Source organism: Psammomys obesus, unplaced genomic scaffold, assembly GCF_907164565.1.
Source record: "Psammomys obesus unplaced genomic scaffold, mPsaObe1.curated_primary_1811, whole genome shotgun sequence".
In the NCBI taxonomy this organism is placed as follows: domain Eukaryota; kingdom Metazoa; phylum Chordata; class Mammalia; order Rodentia; family Muridae; genus Psammomys; species Psammomys obesus.
This window is the reverse complement of record NW_026596131.1, coordinates 1948102-1959699: the sequence shown is the minus strand read 5'-3', so window position 1 is coordinate 1959699 and position 11598 is coordinate 1948102. Positions and strand designations below refer to the sequence as shown.

At 37.3% G+C, this 11598-nt stretch overlaps 1 protein-coding gene and 1 pseudogene across 6 annotated transcripts in view; both read right to left on the bottom strand.

Annotated features, from left to right (window-relative positions):
- The window catches only part of Tanc2 (tetratricopeptide repeat, ankyrin repeat and coiled-coil containing 2), a 311126-nt gene that overhangs the window by 101507 nt on the left and 198021 nt on the right, over positions 1 to 11598 (bottom strand). For all 6 annotated transcript variants that reach the window (XM_055592099.1, XM_055592101.1, XM_055592102.1 and 3 more), the window contains one exon: positions 6207 to 6332. In XM_055592099.1, coding sequence (XP_055448074.1) covers positions 6207 to 6332 — 126 coding nt within the window. The remainder of the gene's footprint in view (positions 1 to 6206; positions 6333 to 11598) is intronic.
- LOC129665459 (protein SET-like) overlaps positions 7942 to 11598 on the bottom strand; it is an 8761-nt pseudogene continuing 5104 nt past the window's right edge.

The window sequence follows — 11598 nt, the reverse complement described above, 5'->3', positions numbered from 1 at the left end:
TCACTCACTCACTCACTCACTCACTCACTCACTCACTCACTCACTCACTCACTCACTCACGGCCCAAAAGGCCTATTTATTTAGACAGGGTTTTTCTAGGTAGCTCAGGCCTGGTACGGAACTTGAAATCCTTTTTCAGCAGCCTCCCAAATACTGGGATTATGGGTCTGAGTGCACCAACACCCAGTTTAGTCTTATATTATTATTATGATTATGATTATTATTGTGTGTATGTATGTAAGGCTGTGGGTGAACATGTCCCAGGGCACACTAGGTCTGGTCTATTTATTCTCTTTCGTTCTTTAGTTTTTTGAGACAGGTTTCTTTATGTATCCTTGGCTGTCCTGGACTCACTCTATAGACCAGGCTGGCTTCCAACTCACAGAGATCAACCTGCCTCTGCCTCCTGAGTGCTGGGATTATAGGTGTGTGCTACTACTGCCTGGATTGGTTTATTTATTTTTAAGAAATATTTAGGGCTGGGAAGACAGTTCCCAGCAGGTAAAGACACTTGCCACGAAGTCTGATGATTTGAATTTGATCTCTAGCATCCTTGTGGTAGAAGGAAATGACTCCAGCATGTTATCCTCTGATCTCTGTGTACACACACATATACTTACACATACAATACATAAAAGAAAGCTTAAAAAAAAGACACAAAGAAAAATATTTAAGTTTGCATAAGGGCCGATTAACTGGCAGGAGCCAAGCCTTGTTTATTTTGGGTCTTCAGGAAAAGGCTAATGAAGACAAGTTTTCCTATCTCAGGAAATAAATTTTTGAAGATGTGAAACAATTTGAATCAGGTCCTATAAAAATAATACAAAGACAATGGTCAAAACTGTTTATACTATATTAATTCTGTTTAATAAATAAAGGAGAAACACCTTTCAGACAGGCAAGAAAACATGGCAGAATGGGTAACTCTATGGAAGCAGGCCTAAGGTGCTTCGGTTTGGATCTGTCTGTTGCTATATTGTGATCTTAAGCTAGTTACGTATGTTAGCAATTTGTTAGTTTTTGCATCTTCAAGTAAGGTAAACAGAACAACTATGAAGAATAACTGTAATTGTTTAGGACAGTGTCTAACTGCAATCACTTCCCACATCTTGAACCAAAACAGACACTTAGTGAGACCATTTAATCATCTCTCTCCCATGGACACTTATTTAAAAAAACAAAAGCTTTTCAGTTTCATGAGGCCCCTTTTATTGATTTTTGCTCTTAGAGCCTGTGCTGTTGCTGTTCTGTTCAGGAAGTTGTCTCCTGTGATAATGAGTTCAAGGCTCTTCCCCACTTTTTCTTCTAAGCGGTTTAGTGTGTCTGGTTTTATGTTGAGATCTTTGATCCACTTGGACTTTAGTTTTGTGCAGGGTGATAAGTATGGATCTATTTGCATTTTCCTACATGTAGACATCCAGTTAGACCAGCACCATTTGTTGAAGATGCTGTCTTTTTTCCATTGAATGGTTTTGGCATCTTTGTCAAAAATCAGGTGTCCATAAGTGTGTGGATTTATTTCAGGGTCTTCTATTTGATTCCATCGATCCACCAGTCTATTTCTATGCCAGTACCATGCAGTTTTTAGTATTGTTGCTCTATAGTATAGCTTGAGATCAGGGATGGAGATATCTCCTGAAGAGATTTTACTGTAGAGAATTGTTTTAGCAATTCTGGGTTTCTTGTTGTTCCATATGAAGGTAAGAATTTTTCTTTCAAGGTCTGTAAAAACTGTGTTGGTAATTTGATGGGAATTGCATTGAATCTATAGATTGCTTTTGGTAAGATGGCCATTTTTATTATGTTAATCCTGCCAAGCCATGAGCATGGGAGAACTTTCCATCTTCTGATATCTTCTTCTAATTGTTTCTTCAGAGACTGGAAATTTTTTTCATACAGGTCTTTGACTTTCTTGGTTAGGTTCACACCAAGGTTATGACCTTTGTGGCTATTGTGAAGGGTGTTGTTTCCCTAACTTCTTTCTCAGCCCTTTTGTCTTTTGTATACAGGAGGGCTACTGATTTTTTTGAGTTAATTTAGTATCCAGACATTTTGCTGATGTCTTAGTAAGAGTAACATTTCTTTTTTTTTTTTGGGGGGGGAACAGGGACTGTCTCTGACATGAAGGAGTAACATTTCTAAGTGAACTTTTATTAATAAAATTTTATAATGAGATTTCCATTTCTATAATTTTATTAGTATCTTGGGAAATTATTCCATAAAAATATTTCACATATAAAGCTCAAGTCATTTTAAAGAATTAAAAATGTTTTGCAAAGACATTAGCCAAGTGATGGGAATCTTAATCTGGAAGTTGATTCTTTAAGTTTAATTCAGCTGGAAACATCTCTTATAAGATGTTGTGGTGTATAAAATCCCTTTCTCAAAGGTTATTTTTCCCTTGCAGGTCTAGTAGGAAAACTATTTATGTATTAACTCTTATTTGGGTTTTAGTAATTTACCAAGTAAGACTGGTTTATATAAAAATCAGATCTGTGTGTATGCAGAACAACTATACCATAGTGGTTAGTTAAAACAAACAAACAAAACATGAGGGTAGCCAGAGAGCTCAGTGGGTAAAGGTGCTTCCTGCCAAGCCTGCTAGCCAGGACACACACAGTGGGAGGAGAGAACCAGCTCCCGCATGTTGTCAACTGATCTGCACATGCGTGCTTCAGCAACGTGCACCCCCTTACCCTCACAAAATAAACAAATAAAATGTAATAAAAATTTAAAAGTCATGGCCAGACTACTATAATAAAGCATAGTTTCGTTTTTGTCAGATGTTGAAAGAAATTCAGTGTAAATCATGACTTTTCACCTTTTACGGCACTGTGCAGGAGAGTTGGCTGTGGAGACAGGGAATGGCCTCATATAACCAGAGCACACAGGCTACTATCTAACAGTCATATGCAGACATTTCTGTGGTTTCCTCTAGTTTTTTAATTTACTTAAGAAGAACATTTAAAATTGCTTATAAAAATGAACAACAGTGATAAATGCTGATGGAGATACTCCCTTGTGAGTGTGCCCATCAGCGAGGCAGTAATCAGGTGACTAAGCAGGCCCAAGGTTACATGACTCAGTGGGCTAAGGCAAGAGCACTGAGCTTCATGACATGCATCTTAGTCAGCTTCATAAAGAATATGTTATGTCAGAAATGTGAAGGACTCATATACACTGTGATACACTGATTTTCTTTAATGGAAATTAAACTTACTGATCTGAAAGCAGGAACTTGAAGCCAAGTTAACCATTTCTTTTTCAATACGGCTCCTCTGACCAACTGCTCTAAAAAAGCCAGGTCAATTTTACAGAACTTGTGCCAATGAACCAGACAATCATTTGCACACACGCCCTCTATCCTAGTGTGCACCAAAGCACCAAAGTCATCAAACAGAAAGTCTCTAAATGTCTTTATGTAATGAGATGTGGTAAAGGACCTAAGAAAACCAACATATATTGAAAAATGAAGTTTTAGTTGTTAACATGTAATCTCTTCAAGCCAAACAGTATGACTATAATTTAACAGGCAGGTTAGGGCCTATCACTAATAATTTCTCATTAATTTGCCACAAGGAGCTATTATCTGAAATCACTATGTTAGCATTCATATTTTGTATTTTACTCCCTGGTTCCCTTTCAATGTTCTATCATACAATATATTACTTCTACCTGTAAAAACCAATTCTTTTTCTCTTAATAGGTAGCAAGCATAGTTTTTGTCTTTTCTGCGGCATGAAAGACTTCCCTCATTGAGATTGTCAAAAGAGATGTTTCAGGGTCCTTTTAGCATAACCCCATATTAATAAAACGGTGACCAAATAAAAATATTGAACTTTTAAAGTAAGCATCAATTTTTGGTAGAAGAGTTGGTCAGAACAGCTGTACTGAAAAAAAAAGAATGAAGAAAAAAATTACTTCACTGAACTTAAGTAATACTTTAAAATGTAAACGTGTGTGTGTATAAATATTCTAAGCTGGAAGTATATTCAATTATTTTTACATTTAGTTTTTGTGTGTCTCAGTGAGTGGGTGGAGATCAAAGGACAGCTTGTAGGAGTTTTCTCCTTCCACTTCTGGGTCCCTTTACTTGCTGAGCCATCTCACTGCCATCTAGAAATACAGAATACTGAAGTCATCATCAATCATTTTATTGCTTTTTTTTGCTTTTGAGGTGGAATAATGTGATTTTACCTCAACTCTAACTAGAAAAAAAATAGATTTCAAACTAAAATTGACTGTAATTTATATGTTCTTAATGGAATTATGAAACAATTTAGTAAGTTTTTGAAAATAATGTAAGGAAAACAATTTGATTATGAACCTAAAAATGTGAAAGTTATAGACATAATGAGCATAAATTATAAAGGCTTTCTAAGATCATCTTTAGTCTGTCCAAGTTAAGTTTGCGTTCTTTTCTCATCAATGTTTTTTTTTTCCATATCATAAGTCATCCAATTTCTTTGTAAGCAGTAATCAAGAGAACACGTTACTTTCTGAGACTTGATTATTCTTTAGAGCTTCTACCTGAGTATGCTAATTTTAGAAGGATAAACTACTAAGTAAACACCCTGTCCCTTTTGGATCAATACACTCATCTGGAAAGCATGTTCTAATCATGTAGATTGCCCTGTGGAGCTTCTTCAGAAACAGCAACACCCTGAGGAGTCGGAACCATGAACACAGCACCCTCACTAATGGGAAACGAAACAATTATTTAGTCTCTCGTCAAATCTTTTCAAGCTTTGGGTATGAACAGTCTAAAGTAGTGTTTGACATAATTCTATTTTCTTTTTGAAAAATTGTTCATTACACATACTTATTTATTTAGTGTATGTATGTATGTGTGGATGTCAGAGCACAACTTTTAAGAATCAGCTCTCCTACTATGTGGGTCCTGAGAATCAATCTCAGGTCATCAGGACTGGTGGCAAATGTCCTTAAGTCTACTGAGCCTTGCTGGCCGAGAATTCCATTTTCTAGAAGAGCAATTAGAAAACTGAATATGCCATACAACCAGTATATGGTAAACTACAGAAATGATAAATATTACGAAGAAAGATTAGGAACCAAACTAAGAGATTATTAACTACTGTTAATGTGACTATGGTAACATATAATGATAATCAGTCATTTTATGCTTCCATTTGCTTAGCCATTACTGGAAAGAGGTAAATGGTCTCCAGAATGAGCAGTAGGCATAAATAAGTTCTTTCCTGTGTGAGCAATGCATGTGTCACTACATTGCTTAGGGTAAGAAATAGGGCAAAAGGGAAAACAAAAGCAACTTGAACATAAGCTAGAAAGTAAAACAGATGCTTGAGCTATAGATTTCTAGATATCAGAGAAACACGGTTAAAAGCTATCAGAGAAGGTTCATTTTGAGCAAAGGGGCACAGAGAGCATGAACAGTCTCCTCAATGAGACTTCTCATTCTCCTAATAGAATGGAAGAAAAGATTTTGCTTCTCTTATAGAAGCATGTACACTGCCACAGAGGAGATAAAGACGCAGGTTCCTATAATGGTTAAGTTTATGCATGGATTCAGTCATCATAGAAGCACACCTTTGTGGAGTGTCCCTGGAGACATTTCCAGAAACATTTAGCTGAGGAGAGAAGACACCCCCCCCTGCGTGTTGACAGTAGCCTCCCAGAGGGTGGGTCCTGACTAAAAACAAGAGCATGAGCCTGCACACCGGCATGCACGTTCCCTGCTTCCAGTGTGGCCAGCTGCCGTGACTTCTCGCTACAATAAACTCTCCCATGCTTACAATGCTGTGTATTCTGCCATAAGACGAGAAAAGATATAATAGGTTCGTAAGTGTTGCTTAGATGCTGCCAGTACTGTGGGAAACACCAAGAAAATAAATGTATTACATGCTACGAGAAATGTCCATTAGATCAAGATGAGAGAAATTCTATGATAAAAGACACATTAATATACAGTTCACCTCCAATCCGATCAGGGCTGAAGGTCAGCAGTTACCTCTGAAATCCAGGACATTAAAAAGGTTGTTTCTTCCACCACTACCTGCTTTTTCCATTTTGTTTCTTTCAAAATGACAACATGCTTTTATGAGTACAATACATCTTACTTCTTAAAAGGAAGATTAAGCTTGAGGATAGGAGAAAAAGGCCTTTTTTTTGGGGGGGGGTCTACTTTCCCTTGTTCTCTGGCACCCCTCAGCCCTCTGTATTCTGACCTCTTAGATCCTGCTGTGTGCGAGCACCAGCCATGCTCTGTCTTGGCATTCGAAGAGAAGTTCTCAAAGGAGTATGTCTCTGCTCATCCAGGTAGGCAAGATCCTCCAGGTGGGCAGAGCTGGTGGCTAACAAGACAGAGAGAATTTATTTACATATGTAAGTTTAGAAAACTTTTTTTATTTAGCTGGTATCTGCTATACCTTTGAATCAAAAGCTTACAGAAGAAGAAAATACACTCCCCAACAACAAATAGTTCCCATATTCTATACCTTTACAAAAACAAGTCTTTTTATAAAAAGAATTAAAACTTCATTCCAGTTTTAAGATAGAACATCATAGATCTATCATTTGACAAGAGGTCCTACGACATTAACAGAGAACTAGATTCCTTATTAAAATAGATGAAATGAAACAAACTAGGAAAGTCTAAAATTATCATTTCACTAAATTGTAGATAACGGTATAAACAATTTAATATTTGAAAACCAGTGTCCAGTCCATTATAATATGTCATTTTGCTTTTAAATGTCTGAGTCTTGAAAATTATAATGAAATAAAAAGGGAAATTTCATGATGTTGCTGAAACATTTGGGAAATAGAACCTTGTTTATATGAATGTTTCAACTTGGAAGAAATACCAGAGTATTGGTTTTAATCCATAAAAACACAGTTACCAACTTATCTTTGATGACTGTCATAAATATAGCAAAAGAGGAGAAAGCTCAAGGGTTATGTTTTCATGACTTTGGGGTCTCGTATGTTTTACTACAAAATTCCTACAGAGTACTTTTTATGTCAGGAATTCTATTACTGTGAGATTTACAGAAGATGATATGCTAGTTAGTTTTTTGTCAGCTTGACACAAGCTAGAGTTATTTGGTAAGAGGAACCTCTCCTGAGAAAATTCTCCCCTCGGATTGTCTAGAGGCGAACCTGTGAGCACTTTCTTGATTACTGGTTGATGTGGGAGGATGCAGTCCGTTGTGGGTGGTGCAGGCGGTCCTGGCTGGTGCATAAGAAAACAAATGGAGCAAGCCACCATAAGCACACTATTAAGCAGTATTCCTCCATCGTTTCTGCGTCAGTTCCTACCTTGACTTCCTACTCTGACTTCTCTTAGTAATGGAATGTGATCTGAGAGTTTTGAAGATAAAATAAACTGTCTTCCTCATGTTGCTTTTCGTCATAGTGCCTTATTACAGCAATGGAAACCAAACTAAGACAGATTGACATAGTTGTTTGGCTTGAAAGCTTACAAGTTACTTTTGCTGCCAGTATTATATATCACCTTATCTGATACTTGATTATAAATGAGCAAAAGAGGAAGCAAAAGGGGTAGAGAAAACAGCCTAGAATTCTCTCAGCTTAGGGAAACAAACCCATGGAAAGTATGGTAGGTCACGTGGTGACTGGACTTGAAAAATAATATTAATTAATTAATTCATTCATTCAGTAAATACAAAAAAATTGGCATTAAAAATGCCAACACTTTCTTCTAATAATATTTTTGCCACACCTTTTTTTGAGACTCTTTTCCTGTTGTATTTTGTTCAAGGTTATTTTCCCTCCAAACAAGTTGATAACCATGGTGTTAAGAGAGACCTCAAAACAGGGTGATTGTGCACAAGGTGTAGGGGGAGAAAAATTACTGCAACTTGCTCCCAAGGACTGGAGATAATTAAAAAAAATAAAACAATAATAAAAAGGGAAGTTGGAATCCATCAGTCTTCTGTGCTAGTCATCCTCATCTTCATCTTCTTCCCCTTCATCATCATCTTCATCTTCTTTGCCTTCATCCACATCTCCTTCTTCATCAATGCCTTCCAACCCTTCCTCTTCATCATCCATACCAGAAACCAATTAGTACTGCAAGGGATTTGGCCAAATATCATCTTTGATGGCCTTTCCTACCTCATCTGTGCCTGCATCAGAACAGTCAGTGAACCAGGTGAAGCAGCTCTCTGGCTGCCGCTTCCCGCTGGCCTCATTCTGCGTTTGACTTGAGCACACTCGGGTCACATCTTTTCCAGATTTCTACCTGACTTCGGTGGACTCTGAAGATGGGCCACCACTCTCATTCAGATGAAATTCTTTGTACAGAACTTTCAAAGTAAGGATTTCCATAAAAATAAACATTTGTTCTGTAACCTGACTTAATGTCTTCAAATTCTGTCACTTCAACTCTGGTTAAATAATGCTGAGCCTCTTCTTCCTCCTCCTCCAGTGGTATGGACATTTGTAGATGGCTGACAAATGTTGTTACCCAAAAATTGGGGATTTTGGTGATCAATTCTGACCTCTTCTGAAAAAAAAAAATGGTTGGCAAAGTTTGTTATATTTTGTTTTACTTCCAAAATTTCTTCACTGGTTTGTTCATTAAGTCTGCCTATTTCATTTTATACTTCATCAGTATGTTCAATTGCTTCTTGCTGTTCTTTCTCTTCTTTTGGCAGGCTGGGACATGCCAACATGTTCTCCAGTTTTGGGGCAGCAGCCGATCTTGGACTAAGGCAGGATTGCAGACTACTGTTTCCGGGCTACGGCATGAGGGAGGTAGCCTGAAGCCAGAGGACAGAGGCCCTATGTTCACAGCAGGAAGAAAATCACAGGAACTTGCCATATTTTTTTGAGATAAAGTCTCACTATGTAATCTTGTCTGGCCTGGAGCTCTATAAAGACCAAGTTGGTCTTTATACTGTAGACAACAAGATCATATCTATCCATCCATCCATCCATCCATCCATCCATCCATCCATCCATCTATCCATCCATCCGTCTAAATTTCAAGAAGTGTTTTTATGCACTGATAGCAAATATTCAAAATAAAAATTAAAAAAATCAGTCTTTCAGAGGCCCTCTGTGGTAGGCTTCTGTCCTGTTACTTGTTTTCTCCTACTTCCCGTGTCCATCCCATTTGTTTTTCTAAGTGAGGATTGATTGATCATCTTACTCCGGGTTTCTTCCTTGTTTATCTTCTTTATGTGCACATATCTTAGTATGTTTATCCTATCTTATAGGCCTATATAAGTGAATATATACCGTGTGTGTTTTTCTGCTCCTGGGATATCTCACTCAGGATGATATTTTTCTAGTTCCCAGTATTTGCCTGCAAATTTCATGATTTCCTTGTTTTTAATTGCTAAGTAGTACTCCATTGTGTAAAAGTACCCAATTTCTGTATCCAGTCCTCTGTTGATAAACATCTGATTTGTTTCCAGGTTCTGGCTATTACAAATAAAGCTGCTACAAACATGGTTGAGAAAATGTCCTTGTTGTGTACTTGAGCTTCTTTTGGATATATGCCTAGGAGTGGTATAGCTGGATCTTGAGGAATCACTATTCCTAATTGTCTGAGAAAGTGCCAGATTGATTTCCAAAGTGGTTGTACAAGTTTACATTCCCACCAGCAATGGAGGAGGGTTCCCAATTCTTCACAACCTCTCCAGCATGTGTTGTCACTTGAGTTTTTAACCTTTGCCATTCTGATGGGTGTAAAGTGAAATCTCAGGGTCATTTTGATTTGCATCTCTCTGATCTCTCTGATGGCTAAGGACGTTGAGCATCTCTTTAGGTGTTTCTCTGCCATTTTATTTTCCTCTACAGAGAATTCTCTGTTTAGTTCCATACCTCATTTTTTAATTGGATTGATTGATTTGTTGCTTTTTAACTTTAGTTCTTTATATATTCTGGATATCTGCCCTCTGCCAGATATAGGGTTTGTGAAGATCCTTTCACAGTCTGTAGGCTGTCGTTTTGTTCTAATGACTATGTCTTTTGCTTTCCAGAAGCTTTTCAGTTTCATGAGGTCCCATTTATCAATTGTTGCTCTTAGAGCCTGTGCTGTTGGTGTTCTGTTCGGGAAGTTGTCTCTTGCTTCAATGAGTTCCAGGCTCTTCCCCCCTTTTTCTTCTAACCGATTTAGTGTACCTGGTTTTATGTTGAGGTCTTTGATCCACTTGGACTTTAGTCTTGTGTACGGTGATAAATATGGATCTATTTGCATTTTTCTACATGTAGACATCCGGTTAGACCAGCACCATGTGTTGAAGATGCTGTCTTTTTTACATTGAATGGTTTTGGCTTCTTTGTCGAAAATCAAGTATTCACAGGTGTGTGGGTTTATTTCTGGGTCTTCTATTCGGTTCCATTGATCCACCTTTCTGCTTCTATGCCAATACCATGCCGTTTTTATTACTTTGTTCTGTAGTGCAGCTTGAGATCAGGGATGGAGATACCTCCAGATGATCTATTGTTGTACAGGATCATTTTGGAAATTCTGGGTTTTTTGTTTCTTCATATGAAGTTGAGAATTTTTCTTTCAAGGTCTGTAAAGAATTGTGTTGGTATTTTGATGGGAACTGCATTGAATCTGTAGATTGCTTTTGGCAGGATGGCCATTTTTACTATGTTAATCCTACAGATCCAAGAGCACGAGAGATCTTTCCATCTTCTGATATCTTCCTCAATTTCTTTCTTCAGAAACTTGAAGTTTTTTTCAAACAGGTCTTTCACCTGTTTGGTTAAAGACACCCCAAGGTATTTTATGTTATTAGTGGGTATTGTGAACCATCCTTGCATTCCTGGGATGAAGCCTACTTGGTCATGGTGAATGATATCTTTTATGTGTTCTTGGATTCGGTTTGCAAGTATTTTATTGAGTATTTTTGCATCAATGTTCATAAGAGAGATAGGCCTGAAGTTTTCTTTTTTTTGTTGTGTCTTTGTGTGGTTTAGGTATCAGGGTGAGTGTGGCTTCATAGAATGAGTTTGGTAATGTTCCTTCTGTTTCTGTTTTGTGGAATAGTTTGAAGAGAATTGGAATTAGCACTTCTTTGAAGGTCTAGTAGAATTCTGCGCTGAAACCATCTCCAGGGCTTTTTTTTTTTGGAAGGAAGACTGTTGATGCCTGTTTCGATGTCCTTGGGGGATACAGGGTTATTCAATCTTTTTACCTAATCTTGATTTAATTTTGGTAGATGGAATCTATCGAGAAAATTGTCCATTTCGTTTAGATTTTCAAATTTTGTGGCATATAGGCTTTTGTAGTATGACTTAATGATTGTTTGGATTTCTTCAGTGTCTGTAGTTATGTCTCCTTTTTCATTTCTGATTTTGCTGATTTGGATAGTTTCTCTCTGCCTTTTAGTTAGTTTGGAGTTTGGCTAAGGGTTTGTCTATCTTGTTGATTTTCTCAAAGAACCAGCTCTTAGTTTCATTGATTCTTTGAAAAGTTTTGTTTGTTTCTAATTGATTGATTTCAGCCCTAATTTTGATTATTTCCAGCCATCTGTTCCTCTGGGGTGCATCTGTTTCTTCTTCTTCTTCTTTTTTTTTTTTTTTTTTCCCCTAGGGCTTTCAGTTGGGCCATTAAGTTGCTTGTATGAGATGTTA